Source organism: Symphodus melops (genome assembly GCF_947650265.1).
Source record: "Symphodus melops genome assembly, chromosome: 7".
NCBI classification, from domain to species: domain Eukaryota; kingdom Metazoa; phylum Chordata; class Actinopteri; order Labriformes; family Labridae; genus Symphodus; species Symphodus melops.
Window position 1 is genome coordinate 21,364,381 of NC_136697.1, and position 18,549 is coordinate 21,382,929.

An 18,549-nucleotide genomic window follows, 5' to 3' on the forward strand; every position below is an offset into this window, starting at 1 on the left:
AAGAAAGCTATCATGGTTTGGTTCTGTGTTTCATCTTGTTTTAGTTTTCATTCTTTACTTAGTGTTTCCTAGTGTTGATCGTTTCCCTTGTGTGCTTTAATGTGTCATAGTCTTGTGTTTACTTTAGTCTTTAGTGTGTTTCCCTGTGTCCTCCTATGTTGCCTGTAAGTTTATTTCCTGTGTTGTGTTTTAAGTCTAGTCTTTAGTGTTTCCTGTTTTATTTTGTAATATCTGGTTTAGGTCGTGTTGTCAGTGTTTGGTTTTACTTTTTGCTCATCCTCTAGTGTTCTGGTCGTGTGTTCTTTGTTCCTTGTGTTTCCCGCCTGTGTGATTGCCCTGATTGTCCTCACCTGTGTAATTAGTCTCACCTGTGTCTGATTACCTCATGTCTATTTAGTCTTTGTCTTTGTTACCCTCTGTGTCAGTTCATTGTCTCTGGAAGTCAGTGTCTTTTGTAGTCTGTTGGTGTGGTTTGTCTCCCTGCCCCTGTGGATTACCTTGATTTGCTCCTTGTGTTTTTTTTGGATTTATTATTTAAGTAAGCTTTTGTTTTGCCTTTTGTTTAATAAATATTTTGTTTTCTGCACATGGGTCCTCCTCCTTGTGTTTCTGCCCTAGTCGTGACAAAAGCGAGTCCAGTCTGGATTTTGAAACTAGAGATGAGCACTCATCTGTGCGTGATGGAGGAGTGCACAGTGCATGTGGGGGGTGTGGCAGGTAGTGGACATTGTCTCAATAGCCCTGCAGTAAGCAGTCTGTATGTGCATGTGACTGAGGAACATCAAGTGTACATGAAGGAAATTTTGTTTGGATCAAGCATATGCTAAAATACATTATATTATATTTATTGTTGCATCGTGAGATGAAACGAATGTCCACACGTCCAAGTTTTAAGTAAAACTTTTACTGACTGAAAGAGCGTAACCTGGTACACACACTTGTGACGGCACAACGAAACTAGAGAGAACGGAACACAGGCGTCTACAGCCAAAACACTTCTGTTCTTCTGCGCTGACTGATAACATGGTGTGACGGCCACCTAGTGGACCAGCAAGAGTACTCATCACATTAAACTTCAACAGGAGTAACCATGGTGATTAAGCAGGTAAGTATCAATAATTATTTACTACAAATAAATGTCAGGATACCACATCTATAATACAACTAAATTTAAGTTCCCTTTAAGGGCCAACCTTCAACATTTTAATTCCACATTATGCCCATTTATTCCCATAAATTCCTGCTATTTCCATTAAAGGTAATTCCCATTTCCAACCTTGAAAAGTACCAGGATTTTGCAACCCTGGTCACAGCCTAACCACTAGGCCATAGACGCCTCGAGCTATTGTTTTTATCTATTTCTCAACCCGCTTGTTCTCAAAGTGCAGTACTTCGGTTTAGAAAAAAGTGCAGGCATGCGTTTTTTTTAACCGCATGTGTTGAAACAAGTAGTGTCCAGGTCACCATGTGAGGCAGCATTGACTCCTTGAATTTGCCTGAATTTGTTTTCAAGTATTAAAACATTTTTTTACATGTCTTTCTGCTTTCAAGTTGATGCAAAATCAAGTTGAGAACGTTTATATAAAAATAGCACATACATAGCACATCAAACGGATGTTGTTCTGTCTCCAACTGATCCTATGACAAACTACTGCTTGCAAATGTTTCCTCGGATAGTATTTAAAGGCAGGTGGAGGAATACGGATGCTTTTTGGCTGCATTTGGAGCAGAAGCGGTTTGATGCAAATTCACGACAATAGGCGTCAAGGGATTAAACATACATATCAATTGAATTACAGATCATTTCACAGGGACCTTATAAGACACATGAGCCTATGCCATTAAACTAATCCAAAGCCATGCATAGGTGTGGCATCAATCAGTTATCATATTTGATGGTTTTGTCAAATTTGGTTTGTAAATTTGGGCTGGGTGATGACTTAAAATCTTATTCCGAAATGTTCTAATTACTCAAATTATCACAATAAATGTCAAATCATTGTTTCTTTCAAATGTTAAGGCTATTTTTTGCTTCCAAGCGAAGGTTGAAGAAACCAGGTTTGGTTTATTGGTTTATTGTGGTTCAATGACAAACTAGAAATGTTGCACACTTATACACGAAGGACCAAGCGTGCATGGGATTTTTATGATTCTTTAATCTTCTCTGAAACACAGAGACACAAACATCAACTTCACGTGGCTGCACACTCGGACGTCTAGGTTAACTGAGCTACGCATGGCATCAAAGACCCGCTCTTCAAAAATAATGCTTATGCCTCTCAAACAATGATACAAATATTCTGCACACACATACACACAGTAAATATTAAAGAAGGCTAACTGTGGATTTTCTACTGTCACTTACATCACTTTTCTTACCTGAAACACAGAGACACAACATATCAACTTTGCGTGGCTGCACACTCTCGGACGTCTAGGTTAACTGAGCTACGCATGGCATCAAAGACCCCTGTGCTGCCCTGAGCTGCCCCAAAAGTGCCTGTGTTACACTTTGTACTTCTTTGATCCACAATTATACCCACTAAAAATATCACAGTGCCTTTGTACAGATATATTTAACAATGCGACTTGACAACTGACAAAACAAAAATACTTAAATAATATGAGAGGGGGGGTGCCTACTGTCCACAAACATGCCTCACATAACACAGGCCTCACACTCTCCCCTCCAAAATAAATGTCGTCTCGACATTAAGAATGTCCCAGAATCTTCCAGTCTTCAACTCATTGGTTAGAGATGTAGGTGAAATGGGAGTCAGTCTTTCATGATACTCTCTGCACAACCACAGTCTATGACATGACGTACATCACCCTCTTCACGTCATGTGTGACCATCAGACATCACTGGCCTGGTGACACCTGAAGTTCTACTCCACCATTTTGCGGGTTAGTATCTTGGACTGTAAGGTGGAAACCATATTACTACCAATAACCAATTTCATACAGACCCACATATGCAACTGTATGCCTTACACACATCCCAGTGTCTTTTAATATGTTCGAGGTCTACTTTCTGGTACTAAACTTGTCAAATGCATTTATATCCTATCCTATATGAATTTACCTTGTAACACTAGCCCTAAGCTTTGCCATGAACTTATTTATTCTGTCACTACCCTGAACTTAACATGTGACTATTAACTTATCTTTCACTTCCTCTCGTAACATTACTGCTTCCTATGTGTAACTGATGGTTGCCCTAGCGTGTTATATGTTAGTGTTTTAGGTGGGTTTCTCTGTCGTAAAGGATATTTCCTCGCAGAAGCTGGCTGCGTCTCAGAGCCTCCCTCGTCTGCTTCATCAGATGATGGCACGTTCTCGTCTGCTTCCTCAGATGACCCCTCTGGCTCAGCGGCTGCGTCTCCATTCTCCACCTCTGGCACCATCCAGATGTCGTCTTCCTGGTCTCGCCGTTCAGCTCTCTCGTCGTCTTGCTCCCATTCTCTGTCATTTTCTTGTGGCTGAAAGCCCTCAGCCTCCTTCGTCAACTGACTTTCGATGTGGTCGGATGATCTTGCTGGATGAATCATAATGGCTTTCCATTCATTTTCATCCTCAGAACTGATGTCAATATCTCTCTCCCTCAAGATGTCTCTTTGCGTTGTCTGTTTTCTCCTCTTGTCTGGATTGGATGCTTTCTTTGTTTTTCTCTTTGCACACTTGTCATGCTCCGCTACTGGCAGGAAATCACAGGGCAGTAACATGTTTCTGTGCAGGACTCTTTCCTGGGCCTTTCTCAGCTTGTACCACATATACAGGACTGTCTTTGTGTTTCCTTTCAATCACCACATAAACTTGATCCTCCCAGTACGCTCTGAGTTTTCCAGGTCCTCCTCTGTCCCTCACATTTCTCACCAGAACTCTGCATCCTGGCTGAAGCTCTCCTCCAAAGATCTTTCTGTCGTAGTGTTTCTTTGCTCTATTTTGCTGGTCCTGAACAGTCTTTGATGCTAACCTGTATGCGTCTTGCTTCCTTTTTCTCCACTTGCTTGCATAGTCACTGTGTGAAGGGCTCTGGTCACTTGGTTTTAGGCCAAACATCATGTGAATTGGAAGCCTGGGGTTCCTTCCATAAAGAAGGTAGTATGGCGCAAATCCTGTTGCTTCACTGCGTGTACAATTATATGCGTGCACAACTTTCGCTAAGGAGCTCTTCCAGTCAGACTTGGCTTCCTCTGTCAGATTTCTCAGCATAGAGAGCAGTGTTCTGTTAAATCTCTCGGCTTGTCCGTTTCCTGCTGCGTGATAAGGTGTTGTGCGGGAGCCTTGAATGCCACTGTATTCTTCCAACTTAGAAAACAGCTTATTCTCGAACTCTCGACCTTGGTCGTGATGCAACTTAGCTGGAAACCCAAACTTGAGTACGAAGTCTCCAAAGATCTTTTCAGCTGCTGTCTTTGCTGACTTGTTGGTGCATGCATATGCTTGGGCGAAGCGTGTAAAATGGTCTACTACAACCAGAATATACTCATATCCTCCTTTACAGCTCTCTAGATGCAAGTAGTCGATCGATACCATTTCAAATGGGTATGTGGTCACTATATTCACAAGCGGTGCTCTGGTTTGCTTGTTAGGGCGTTTTCGCTTCAAGCAGCTACACACTTTGGTCACATAATGATCCACATCTCTTTGCATATGAGGCCAAAAGAATCGATCACGGATCAAACTTAGTGTTCGCTCAACTCCCAGATGTCCCATCTCTTCATGCAGTTCTCTGTAAATCAGATGATGGAATGTTTTGGGTAACACTAGTTGATCTCGAGTCACTGACTTTCTGTACAGGATGCCTTCTTCCGTCATCTACAACTTATTTTTGTCTCTCATGAACACATAGATGTCATCACGCCTGACTCTTCCTTTAACAGGAGGCCACTGTCCTTTGATGACATACTCACACACCTTTCCAATGACTGGGTCATTCTGTTGTGCTTTTCTTAATGTTTCCATGGGGATCTCCTTCACTGGGGATGCTACTCTTTCACTCTCTACATCCTTACATGCCGCAGTGATTGTGACTGGACACATCCAGGGCTCACGTTCACATGATTCAAGTTGGAGTGTCTGTGTGACTGTGGTTATTACCTCTGGTTCCATTTCCTATGAGCATGTCTTCATTTACTGCTCCATGTCCAGTGGCATACGTGACAAGCCATCCGCATCTCCATTTGCTTTACCAGGCCTGTACTTGATAGAGAAGTTGAAATCTGCTAACTCAGCAATCCACCGGTGAGTTGTGGCATTCAGCTTCGCTGTTGTCAAAACATACGTTAAGGGATTGTTATCGGTGTAGACAGTGAATGAAGGTGCATAGTACAAGTACTCTCTAAATCTTTCGCAGATCGCCCACTTCATTGCTAAGAACTCTAACTTCCCAGAATGGAGGTGGTAATTCTTTTCGGGAGCGGTTAGTGTTCGTGATCCATAGCCGATAACAACCAACCTGCCTTGTTGTCTCTGGTACAGTACTGCACCGAGCCCCTCTTGCGAAGCGTCACAGTGCAGCACAAACGGCTTCTCAAAATCGGGGTAACCTAGGAGAGGTGGACTCAACAGGTAATCTAAAAGCTGGCAGAGCACTTCCTGGTGGTTCTCTTTCCAGGTGATCTGCTGACTTGAAGGTAACTGGTCTGTTTTTTTGTGTTTCCCCCTGCTCCTACTCACATTTTGTTCTTTGACTTTACTACTTGTAATATTCTCTTTGGCAAGCAAGCTGTACAGTGGCTTAGCAATGCGTGAGAAGTTGGGGATGTACTGGCGATAGTATGATAGGAATCCTAACATTTCCTCACGTCTCCAACAGTCTCAGGCTTGCGATCTTTAAGCACTTGCACTGGTGCTATTTCAGCTGGATCCATGCAATAGCCATTTTTTGATACAATCTTTCCGAGGAATCTAACTCTGTCTTTAAACACTTCACACTTTTTAGCTGTCAGCTTCACTCCGTGTGCCTGATAACGACTTAACACTTCTCTCATGTCGTGTAGATGATCGTCAAAAGACTTACTGTGGACAAGATTGTCATCCAAATATGGTTGTGATGATTCATCTCTCAAACCTGTGAGGCACTCCTCCATGCTGCGCTGAAACTCTGCTGGAGCCGAGGACAGGCCGAAGGGAATCCTGACCCACTCGTACAAACCCCAAGGTGTTATAAAGGCTGTTAGTGGTCTGCTGCTCTCCTCAAGAAAACCCTGGTGATATGCCTTGCCCTGGTCCAGTACTGAAAACCACACACTGCCACTCAAGCTGTTCAACATGTCTTGCACTCGAGGGATGGGGTGACGATCAGGGATGGATTTTTGATTTAGCTCTCTGTAGTCCACACATAAACGCAAACTTCCATCCTTCTTGCGCACACAGACTATGGGTGATGAGTATGGAGACCTAGATTTTGTAATCCATCCTTTATTAAGCAGATCCTCTAAATACTCCTTCACCTCCTTGTGTAGCGGTTTTGGAACTGAGGTGTAGGTGCGTCTTACTGGAGTCGTGTCACTCAGTCTGATTTTCAACTGCAGAGATGGAATGCATCCCACATCGTTCTCATCTTTTGAAAATGCATTACATTCTTCTCGTAGCATCTGTTTCACTTTCTGTTGTTGATCAGGTGTCAGATGATCCACTGAAACTGGAGGATCCCATAACTCATGTTTCGATGTTATTTGTTGCCTGTGATCCTCTTTGTAGCTGTCAGGAGAACTAACTTTGCTGTCTGACTCTTTGCTTGTACCCGGTGTTACAACTGTGTTCTCAGGAATGTTGGCTGGTCTAACATCTACTGGGTAAATAGCCTTGATTTGCTGTAGCTGACCTAGCACAGTGCGAGGGATGAGGGTAATGTCATAGTTGCTATCATTAGTAACAGGAATAGTTACCTTGGACCAGTTTCCTTTCTGTAGACAGATAACAGTCTCTGTAATTGTCAGCCCCTCTGGCCACTTTGGGATCTCCTCTGGTTCAAAAAGGACTTCCTGTTTTGTGGAGAGGGGACTTGTACGTACATTACACTTGACCTCTCTTGTCTGTCCTGCTGGAATCACTGTCTTTATTCCTCCAACTTTCACAGCACCTTCCCTGCCATTCTGCTCACGACTCTGCAACAGCTGAATCAACACATTAGCTTTTTTACAGTCAATAGAGAAAGCTTCTCCTACCACAGCAGTTGTAACTTCAGGGTGCTGCTCCATTCCGTTCATTACCACATGCTCGATAACATTGTCGCCGATGATTGGTGGTTCTGCTACTCCTGGCTCATCAGAGACAAGAACTGGTACAAGTAGCTCTGGCTGCGGGCCCTTGTTTGATTTCAACTTAAAACTTCAGTTCAACCTACCCTGCAAACGGGATGGATGTCTGGTTTGCAGCTTTACCAACAAGAGTCTCATCTTCATCCAGAAGCTCATCCATGCCTCTCAACCTGGTGTGTGGAAGACAGGACTTTCTCCAGTTTTCATTGATGATTGTTACCTGGGATCCTGTGTCCCACAGAGCTTGTGTTGCTACTCCATCAAAGAAACAATCCACAATGCACTTTTTCCCGATGAGAGCTTTTAACTTGGCTCTGCGACGTAAGGAGAGATGGCTGGCGTAAGTAGCACCTACAGTCTGCTGAGCCTCCCCACTTTTCTCCAGCTCCGCCTCAAGCTGCCTGATGCGATCACACAGAAGCTCGTGCACTCTATCTTCTGGTTCAGCTTGGCGAGGAGTCAGTGGTTCTTGTGGTTTGACCGTCTGTATTGTCACATTCATGCCGTCAGATTTCCCTACCAGTCTCCTTTGTCCCCTACAGCCTCTAGAAAAGTGCCCTGACTCTCCACACTTGAAACAGTGTTCACACTGGTCACCTATTTCTTGCTCCCTACAGACTTTACATCCCTGCTTAAAACTTGTTTTATTCTGGCGGGTGGGCCCTTGTGAGTTAGCTATGCTTTTCCTAATTTCTCTTCTCTAAGCAACTAAACTGTCTCATAAAACTCAGAATCTCTCGAGCTAGTCACAGGTGCTTTACGGCTTTTAGGCTTCATCACTTCAGCCTATTGCTCTTGAACCCCTATGCTGGCTTTGGCTACACTCTGACCCTGCTGACTGTGTTGCATTTCTGTCTGTAGCTCATTTACTTTTGGTCCTTTGCTGCTTGTGTTCTTCCTTTGCTTAGACTGTCTTTCTAACTCAACACTAGCTGCTTCATTCATTTTGTCAACAAGTATGTCGTCTGTCACTCCCTGGTCATCAAGAAACTGCTTAAGCTGAAACTTAATATGGTCACTTAACAGTCCAGTACTGACAGATCTTAAGAATTTCTTCTGTATGAGCTCAGGACTATACTGTTCTTCTGATTCAACTTCTCTTGACGCAAGTAACAGTCTCTCTTTTAACTCAATAGCTCTAAAGAGGAAGTTTTGAGGTGACTCACGACTGTCTTGTGTCATGTTCACCAATCTGTGGTACAAATCTGTTGAGCTGTCCTCTTTAAAATGTCCTTTTAAAATAGATTTTAACTGGGGAAGGGTTAGATCACTTTTAATCTCTAACATGTCTCGGATACTCAAACCTGGGCTGATCGACTTGATCACTGCCTCCATCACTTCAACTTCGCTGTGTCCTTTACTCAGACCTCTGTCAATTTGATGCATCAGATTTGTGAATGAGAGTCTGTCTTTTTGTCCTTTTTCCCCGATCTGGCCACAAATCTTGAATTCTCTTCTTATTGTCACTTCAGGAAGTCTGTTCACAGCTGCAGGTTGCACACTTAGTGAATCTGAAGATGGACTTTGAGGTGTACTGTTCAGTTTTTCACTCAACTTTCTCACTTCATCTTGCAGAGCTAGACTGTTTTGCTGTAGCTGTGAATATTTTTCCTCGAAACTCACTTCTTTCATGGTTTCCTGAATTTCTTGTGTTGTGTCCTCTGTATTTTCTTGACTTTCAATAGTTAAAGTGTTCTCTTTACTTTGCTCCACTGTATTTAATAGTGACTTTAGAAAATACATTGCAACATCTTCATCTTCACCATCGATAACACTGTCCATGGATCCGGTGATTAATCTGATTAACGCTCGTCTACTTGTGACACTTTCACTTGAGATCTTGGCAAAAACACACACCTCTTTGAGCTGATCCATCGGTAGCAGCCATAGTCTCTGTGACACTGTTTCTGCTATCTCCTCCAACTCTTGCATGCTTGCCGCGGATGCGACCGCGCCCCTGAGGCTGCACGCCCCCGTCGTCATCACTCAGACTTCTCCGTGCACGTTGTCACACTTTACTCGACGCTAATCATCCCAGTGGTGCCTTCAATATTTGTTGCACACTTATACACGAAGGACCAAGCGTGCATGGGTTTTTTATATTTCTTTAATTTTCTCTGAAACACAGAGACACAAACATGAACTTCACGTGGCTGCACACTCTCGGACGTCTAGGTTAACTGAGCTACGCATGGCATCAAAGACCCCTGTGCTGCCCTGAGCTGCCCCAAAAGTGCCTGTGTTACACTTTGTACTTCTTCGATCCACAATTATACCCACTAAAAATATCACAGTGCCTTTGTACAGATATATTTAACAATGCGACTTGACAACTGACAAAACAAAAATACCTAAATAATATGAGAGGGGGGGTGCCTACTGTCCACAAACATACCTCACATAACACAGGCCTCACATAAACAGAGGGACATTTCACTATTATAAGCACAATGCATTGTAGAGCTGGTCATCTTTGGGTGTCCCACTATTCGATTCAGAACCTGTTTTTCGATTGGATGCATGATTCAACGTCTGTTTTTGAATTAGCACATAATTCAGTCTACTCCAGTCATCTTTGAGACTGGCTGAATTTGTTGCTGCTCCATTTATTATCTACTAAGCTAAAAGAGCTAGCTTTTTGCAATTACCAGGCCGTGACTGATTGGCACAAATGAGTCACTTTTCTGAAGTTATTAATCTATTTAAAGATTCTTCTCAGCAGATAAGTATTTAGATTTTTACATAAATCGGTTTGTTGATATTAGAGTTTGCTGCCGGAGAGAAACACTTACTGCTTGCTGAGGGGACCACGAGCACTAGTTTGGGATGGTAATTTCTTGCCTCTGCTTGTTTTAATGATTGGTATTGATTCAAATGGGAGGAAAACGTTTAGCCCTGACTAATGATTGGGCAAACCTCATAAATTTAACCGATTCTAAAACAAACTTGGATTCACACACAAAAGCTAATTATGCTAATGTACACAGGATTACAAACATTAACACGACAGCCAAACAGAATTTTTCCCATGGGGTTTCACAAGCCAGAGCTGCTAAATCTTACATAATCTAGAAAAGAAACGTTTTATGAAATTCTAAATCATAAAAATAGGGAATTGAAACAGCCAGGTCTGCAAATGTCAGCATTTGGGGTTTTTTTTTTTTTTTTTTTGAGGGGAGTGTCATAGTAATTTGACTCCCCCTTGTTTGCCTTAAATACAGTGATTAAGGAACTAATCTCACGCAAATATAAAAAGTCACTTTGATTTGTCAGTACTATTGAGCTTGGATTGTGAATGTCCTTTGGTAAACAGCTCTTCTATCCTGTGGGAGATGATTGGACACGATCTGCTTCTGTAAGAAACTTTAGAAAAAAATTCAACCATGAGGATAACTTTTACAGCCTTCCTGCTCTTAATCCAAACACTATGGTGTTTGGCTTTAGATGGTATAGTATTCCAACATTCCCTCCTTTTGTTTTACTGTTTGTGTGCATGTGTACTTTCATCTCTGAGACAGGTTTGTCTTACAAAGAGATGTCATTATTCTCTAAATATAATCTATTTGAACTTTGAATTTAATCAGTTCAATTCAATGAGATTTTAATATAAAATATATGATCAAAGACTGAGGCTCAGGATAGATGTAGAATAATTGCTTGTAAAAAATCTTTTATTTTACAACTTGAAATCTATAGTTAAACCTTTTTAAATAACATATTATTTAAATCATATTTCCATTGTGTGATGCATACTGCAGCCTTTATTGAAAATTACTAGTTTGCAATACTTTATGGCGCTTTTATAGTTTCAGCTATAGTATCTACATTTTACAATAATTGAATGTTTAGACTTTGTTTGCTTATTAATCAAATTAGACACAACTGAAAAAACCCTGTGATGGACTGTTAAACAATTGTTTTCTGAATTCATCTGCAACAAACATTTATCTGCCTGAACAGATTCCCCATTTCAACTTACCAACAAGGCCACTGGGTTTTGTTTGGTTAAAACAAATAACTTCTGCAATGAAATTCGGTGGACGACTGGTGACCGACTTCTGGTTCACCAAAGGAATAAGTGCCTGGGCGTCCAAGGGAAAAGTGTTGGAAGTGAAATAACCCTTTACAATTGTGATGAAAACAGTGAACTTCAAAAGTGGGAATGCAAGAATGAAACTGTGCTGGCTCTTAAAGATCAAGAGTTATTCATTGAGCTTACTGCAGATAACACAGCAGTTCTCTCCAGAACTGTTGGGTCCAAAAGCTACCTCACCATTTCAGGAAGCTCCAGTGGTGCCTGCACAAGAACATACAGAGGTACATCCATCTCTTAGAGAAAATGTGAATCATTGCAAATAATGAGAAACTAATCTTTGTTTTGTTCTTATCTCCAATAAGAACTTTATTCCATTGGTGGGAATGCAGCTGGGATGCCTTGCATGTTTCCATTCCAGTACAAAGACCAGTGGCACTCAGACTGCACTACGACTGACTCACCAGGAAATCATCTATGGTGTGCTGTGGAAACAAAATATCAAAGTGAACTCTGGGGCTACTGCCCCGTTACATGTAGGTGGTCTGAAAAAAAATAGTAGGTGCTGTCCTTGGTCAAATGTAAAACTGAAGTGCCTTTAACAGAGAAGATCCAGACTGGGAAAAACAGAAAACAGATTACAAAAGTTTCCACAAAAAAAACAAACGGATTTAGATTTAGTCCACTGTTTGGCAAACAGCTGGCACTTGGGCAAACGTTGCCTAAAATGTCCTATAGCGTTATCTCGTTAGTGTTAAGAGTGAAGGAAAAACAAACCATGGGGAATTTTGACTCTTCTCTATTATATAAATCATGACATAAATTCATACACAGGCTACATTTGATACCTTCTGATATATTAATCTTTAAAATACTGCAAATTGTTAATTTAATGGAAACATAACTTCTCCATATTTGTCTACCCAATCAGCAAAAGTAGACTGGAATGTACACCCAACAACAGGAGCATACTACCAGCTCAACACTCAGTCAGCTCTTACTTGGCCTCAGGCGGAGACCAGCTGCCAACAGCAGGGTGCCTCCCTGCTCAGTATCACTGATCCCAATGAGCAGGCCTATGTCACAGGTATGCTCAAAGTATTTCATCACTAAACAAAGTAGAGAGAGTGGGGATCCAGGCAAACACAATTATTACAAATTATTTTGTTTAAATAACATTTCATTTTTCTTTTCATTGCTATATTTGTAAAAGCACTACTAGGGTTTGGGAGTAATAAGCTGTGGACTGGACTTATCATGGATCCAGGACATGGCTGGAAGTGGTCTAATGGAAGGCCTTACCGCTATATGAAATGGGACTCAGGTAGGTTTATTTTCAAGAAGAAATACTTGAAACTCAAGCAACAAAAAGTTGGCAAGTAAAATACACCAACATAGGATTTGAATTGAGTAATAACATTGGAAAATTAGTGTTGTAATTCCTTTTGTACTACTCGTTTTGAAAAGTGTATTTAAATGCTCTTGGCAGCCTGTGACATTCAGATTTAAAACCATAAAATGAGAATAGACATGCAATTGCCCTTATAGGAACAACGTGTGAAAGCCACAAAGTAAACATGACATAAAGTGTGCTTTTTAGAATGGGACAGGCTTCTGGAGAAAACTAAAAATGTTTTTGCGCTTTGTTTGTGTTCTCTTGATAAGAGTTGAAGATAAAGACTGTAATTAATCTTATTTGTGTTAGATAGATAGATAGATAGATAGATAGATTGATTGATTGATAGATAGATAGATAGATAGATAGATAGATAGATAGATAGATAGATAGATAGATAGATAGATAGATAGATAGATAGATAGATAGATAGATAGATAGATAGATAGATAGATAGATAGATAGATTGATTGATAGATTGATAGAAAGACAGATACTTTATTGATCCCGAGGGAAATTCAAGTTTGCTTGTTTTAAATGTTTCTTTAAATGTGACTTCAGTCATACATGGGCTATATTTAAATTAATGATGATCTTCTTTCAGGACATCCTCTTCCTGATCCTGGACACAACTGTGCAATGATTGCTCCTGCTGTACGCTACAACTGGCAAAGTTTCCCTTGCAGCAGAAAACTAGGGTACATCTGCTACAGCAAAGCCAGGGAGGTAGTGCCTACGAAAGGTAAAGATGTGGAGCTATTAGAGTCCATACATCCTCTGGAAACTGTTCAGCTCTATTATCAGTGAATTTGATATTTCTGTTCCATAAATGAACAGCTGCTGAAACAGGATTTTGTTCAAGTCCTTGGATTCCCTACAATGGACACTGCTTCTACCTCAATCACACTCTGAAAATGTGGCCTGATGCTCAGAGGGATTGTCGTAACAGAGGAGGAGACCTTGCCAGCATTCACAGTGTGGAAGACCAAAGCTTTGTCAACTCTCAACTTGGATTTGGTATGTGAATTTAGTATTATGTAAAAGGAATTGTGATCTTATCATTTTTGCATTACGAGCCTTCACATGAAGCACATCTCCAAAGCCAAATATAGAATAAATAAAAAAACAATTAATGTAGTCAATCAAATCTGGCTCACTCAGCAGGTGTACATTTTATAGTGATGAAACAATACAAAGTGTAATTTTTGATAAAATATTTAATATTTGATAAAAAGATCGTTTATTATCTGTGTGCAGCTTCCACTGATGAGCTTTGGATTGGACTGAATGACAGGAAAACAGAGAAGCTGTATGAATGGGCTGATCACTCAACTGTCAGTTTTACAAGCTGGGAGTTTGGGAAGCCTGCTGTCTCCACTGATATAAAAGACTGTGTTCTCATCAGGGGGGAGGTAAGCAGCCTCAATTCGATATTTACCATTTCCTTTTATGAATATGTAGATAACATTAAATGATAAAGAAAAAGTGGTGACACAGAAGGAGTCCTGTTTTTGGCACTGCAGTTTATCAAATGATGTCTCGACCAATACATTGATTTGTAAAATAAAGATTTTAATTGGATGTTGATGCAGACTGGGAACTGGGCTGACCGGGTGTGTGAGGAGAAACATGGATTCATTTGCATGAAGTTGAGTTCCACAACGGCCACAGGAGATGAAGTTGTGATGGACGAAGGCTGCAGAACTGTGCGTGAAGTTTAATGCAAGGTTTATCTCTTGTTGGGTAAATCTCAAAGTTTAACATAGGTGTAGCATATAAACTTCCAGTGACCTTACACAGGTCTGTTTGAGCTCAGTGTTCAAGTTGTCTCCAGGAGAAACAAAGCTCTCAGGTAAACTAAAGTAACGCAAGAGCTGTAGTTGTCTCATTTACAAAGAAACTTTAATAAAAACTTTATATTGCACCTGCAAGAACAGGTGGATGTTGGAACATCTTCAAATGAATTTAAGTTGACCATTTTTTAGCAGAAATACTTTTTTATTAAAAAAATTCAGACTTAAAATCAATTAGTTTAATTTAAAAAAAAACCTTTACATGTATTTAGACCAGTATTTGATTTATAGAATATTTTTGGTACTGTAGTGAGTAGGTCTGTTTGTGGTTTGAAAAGTTAATTGGATAACATAAATCAGGTTGAAATGCAAAATGATTAAGACTCATAAGTTCTTTCGCATTTTTTTCATCAATTCAGGGATGGAGAAGACAAGGCTCATATTGTTACTTCATAGGAACACAGTCCAAAACTTTTAATGAAGCTGCGGCTCACTGCAAGACTTACAATTCTTATTTAGCCGATGTTTCAAATCGGTAAGAACATCGATTTTTGGTTTCATGTATTGGCATTTATTTTACGTAAAAAACATTTTTCAGCTGGGTGACATGAAATTCCTGTTAATATGACTTGTGTAAATATCTCCAGGGTGGACAATGCATTCCTCATCAGTTTGTTAGGGTGGAGACCAGAGAAGCACTTTTGGCTCGGGCTCTCAAACCAGAAAGATGTGGATGAATTTGTGTGGACCAACACAGACTCTGTGCAGTTTACACACTGGAACGCTCAAATGCCTGGTATAACAGAACTTCACACTCCAACTCTGTCATCTGATAGAAAATTGCTTCATAAATTTACATTCTACAAAATTTTCTTCTTATAAAATACGGTAGGTAGTAGACAAGGCTGCGTTGCCATGACAACTGGAATTTTTGCTGGCCTCTGGGATCTGCTGCCCTGCACTAAACATGAGAAATATGTCTGCAAACACCTGGCGGAGGGAGCAGTTGTGACCCCTGGACCACCTATTCCTACCACTCCTCCCAAATGTCCACCTCAGTGGAATAAATTTAAAAAAGGAACCTACTGCTATAAGGTACAGTCACATTTGAAAAAGCTGATACTTATTGAAAAAGGAATAGGAGAAGTACAATGAACATTTCAGACTGTTTATTTCACACTTCGGGCACGTTTTGTTTGTTAATTTATGCGCTGTGGCAGAATGGTAGTCCTGGTAAACTTGTATTGCTAAAACATCCTCTAATTATCTAATCAGACTAATAATGTAATTCATTAGTCAATAATGGATCGAGAGTTACAAAAACTAAATCCTTAGCGTTTATTTAGCACCTTACTTGTCTTCTTTTCTATCCACTCTAATGCTTTACACAGTACACATATAATGTGCTTGTGCTATTTCGGATAAGAAAATGATAAAACCACTCAAATAGCAACATAGACTTCATAAATAATAAAACACCATCCATTTAAATGTTGGACCAGAGCTTGAAGTGACAAACCACTGCTGAACCTCTTTGTCTTGTTTTTCAGGTATTTTCACAATACCCAAGTGGTAGGACTTGGTATGAGGCCAGAGATTACTGCAAGACCATTGGAGGAGACCTGCTCAGCATCCACAGCGTGGATGACCTGAAGTCGATACAGGGGTACTGTTTGACCTCGCATTTTACAAATTAAAACAAAATATGTTCGGGGTTTTTTTTGCAGAAGTAAAATGTTGGCTCGGGACAATAACAAGAGTACATCTGTACTTTTTTTTTTAGCCATGGAAGAGCCTGGATTGGACTGAGTGCCCCTGACCCAAGCACTGGATATGTATGGAGTGATGGATCCCCAGTGAGTTTCCTCTTTTAACTTGATCAACTTTGAACGTTTAGTTCATCCCAACCTCAATTAAATTGAAAATCTGTTCAATAATAATTTTTCTGGGCTTGTTTTTCAGCTTCAGTTCCAGCACTGGGAAGATGATGAGCCAAACAATAAAAACAATTTGGAATCTTGTGTTCAAATGAATGTTCAACGTTTTTATCGCAGAGGGTCTTGGAGCGATGTACATTGTGAAAAGGGGCTCCAGTGGCTGTGTCAGATCCAGAAAGGTAGAATATTATTTCTTTTGTCCTTCCGATCGGTTTCCGACAATGTTCTCCTTAAACTTATTCAGGGAATTATTCTCTCCACCAAGTGTTGCCCATTATCAATCCAACAATCTATTTAGAGTTATGAATCTTATCATCTCTTGTACTTGTCATTGCAGGGTTGACTCCAAATCCTCCTCCAGACCGTGTCCCTCCTGGTAAGTGGGGCATTTTTCAATGCAACCCAGTGTTTCCCACACATAGATGATACCTGGGTCAGCTGCCGAAGTACCTTTCTGGCCACTGAAATATATTTCCAACCTGTTTCTATTTAATTTTAAAATTATTCACAAAATTGCTGAGTGCACAAGAGAGCAAGAGAGAGTGGGGGAGAGAGTAAAGTGTGTGAGAGGACAATACGGCTCAAATGGCCAGTACATTTCAGAGGGCTCTCCCTTCACAGGCGGGTAAACGTTTTACCCATCATTTATGTATAAAAACTAGAAGTACTAAGCATGTTTCACATAGCTGCAGCTACTTTTCCCTGCTCTTCTCTCTGCTGTCACGAGTCTTAAACACGTGATCAAGTCAAACTGTCGGTTTCACTTTACTTACTTATTTTACTTAAGTTAACCACTGCAAAGTCACCTCACCTGCTTTGAACATCTCCACAGAGTTTAGAGCAGACTAAAGGTTTTTAGAAGGAAAATTATGTTGATCTCTTGTTAGACAACGCTGCTGGGTGAAACAAAGCAGAAGGTGAAAAAGGGGCTGTTTAAAAAAATGTGTGAAGTTGTCAATGTGTATTAATGTTTTTGAGAAATGGGAATGAGAAATGTTTTGTCTCAAACCACTTCCTGTTACATTTTGAATTTTGACTTTAATGCAACATTACTGTCCTTTTCAGGCACACACTTTTCAAATCATAAACTGCACTTCATGTGGTTGATTTTAGAGATGTAACAGATGTTAAATACATCGTGCTACAAAATGACTATCAAGCTCACCAGTGCTATGGGCAACTGAGTTGATAAACAGCCTGGCCACAGACCTAATTTCAAACAGATTTTTACACATTAGCTTAAAAAAAGATTATCCTCATCCTTATCCTTCTATGGTGTATTAATTAAATTGAGAACAGGGCACGCAATTTTTAATTCATGATATAGTCTTTAATCGGCTTGAATTGTTCTTTCTTTGCTACAATTATAAGAATTGTTAAAATACATGTCTTGTCGTGTTTGGTTAAGCCAGTGTGGTGTACAGTGTGTCTACACACTAAGAACAGTTTCCCCCGTGAAACACCATGAGGGATTATTCATTGTGGGACTGACACGCTGATGATTGATTGATTTTATGAAAACATTTGAAATTAAACATGCACTGTAAAATGTTGAATTATTGTGATGTGTTTGTAGCCTACAATCGGACCTCAGATGGATGGCTTGAATGGAATGGAAATCAGTATTATATTGGTGAAAGGCGATCACTGGCCATGGATGACGCTCGTTACTTTTGCAAAAAGAACCATGGCGACTTGGTAACTATCAACAGTGAAGCTGAGAGTGTCTTTTTATGGAAACAGGTGAGCAGTGATCATATGCTTGAACTGTAAACAACATGACCTCAATTAAAATATAATGATATACTGTATCAAACTCAGGATATATTTGAACTCATTTGCTGCCCGTGTGTAGATATATGATCAGCCTCGTTCATTCTGGATTGGCCTGACTGTCGATCTTGATAGAACATATGGGTGAGTATGAATAAAATGCTCTCTATTCAAACTGTTTATTTAACACAGTTTATGTTGCAAGGCTGGCCTGAATCCAGTTGGGCTGAACTACACTGTTAGTTTGCTTAATCCAGCTATAGTTGCATGAAAATTAGGTGACCTCTTGTCTTTTATTTGATGTTATAAATTCAGCTGTTCAGCTCAACAACAAAGAAAACAATAATTT

The 18,549-nt window shown here is 40.3% G+C and overlaps 1 protein-coding gene across 5 annotated transcripts in view; it reads left to right on the top strand.

Moving 5' to 3' along the window:
* Positions 1–10,492: 10,492 nt before the first annotated feature.
* The window catches only part of LOC306827360 (macrophage mannose receptor 1-like), a 36,490-nt gene continuing 28,433 nt past the window's right edge, over positions 10,493–18,549 (top strand). For 2 of the 5 annotated variants that reach the window (XM_079349112.1, XM_079349113.1), the window contains exons 1-18: positions 10,493–10,715; positions 11,229–11,585; positions 11,667–11,837; positions 12,233–12,388; positions 12,515–12,625; positions 13,302–13,439; positions 13,535–13,714; positions 13,955–14,109; positions 14,290–14,403; positions 14,910–15,025; positions 15,138–15,286; positions 15,383–15,585; positions 16,041–16,156; positions 16,274–16,346; positions 16,453–16,606; positions 16,765–16,803; positions 18,004–18,170; positions 18,283–18,344. In XM_079349112.1, coding sequence (XP_079205238.1) covers positions 10,652–10,715; positions 11,229–11,585; positions 11,667–11,837; positions 12,233–12,388; positions 12,515–12,625; positions 13,302–13,439; positions 13,535–13,714; positions 13,955–14,109; positions 14,290–14,403; positions 14,910–15,025; positions 15,138–15,286; positions 15,383–15,585; positions 16,041–16,156; positions 16,274–16,346; positions 16,453–16,606; positions 16,765–16,803; positions 18,004–18,170; positions 18,283–18,344 — 2,525 coding nt within the window. In that variant the 5' untranslated portion in view covers positions 10,493–10,651. The remainder of the gene's footprint in view (positions 10,716–11,228; positions 11,586–11,666; positions 11,838–12,232; positions 12,389–12,514; positions 12,626–13,301; positions 13,440–13,534; positions 13,715–13,954; positions 14,110–14,289; positions 14,404–14,909; positions 15,026–15,137; positions 15,287–15,382; positions 15,586–16,040; positions 16,157–16,273; positions 16,347–16,452; positions 16,607–16,764; positions 16,804–18,003; positions 18,171–18,282; positions 18,345–18,549) is intronic. The other 3 variants (XM_079349114.1, XM_079349115.1, XM_079349116.1) reach the window with 2 other exon arrangements.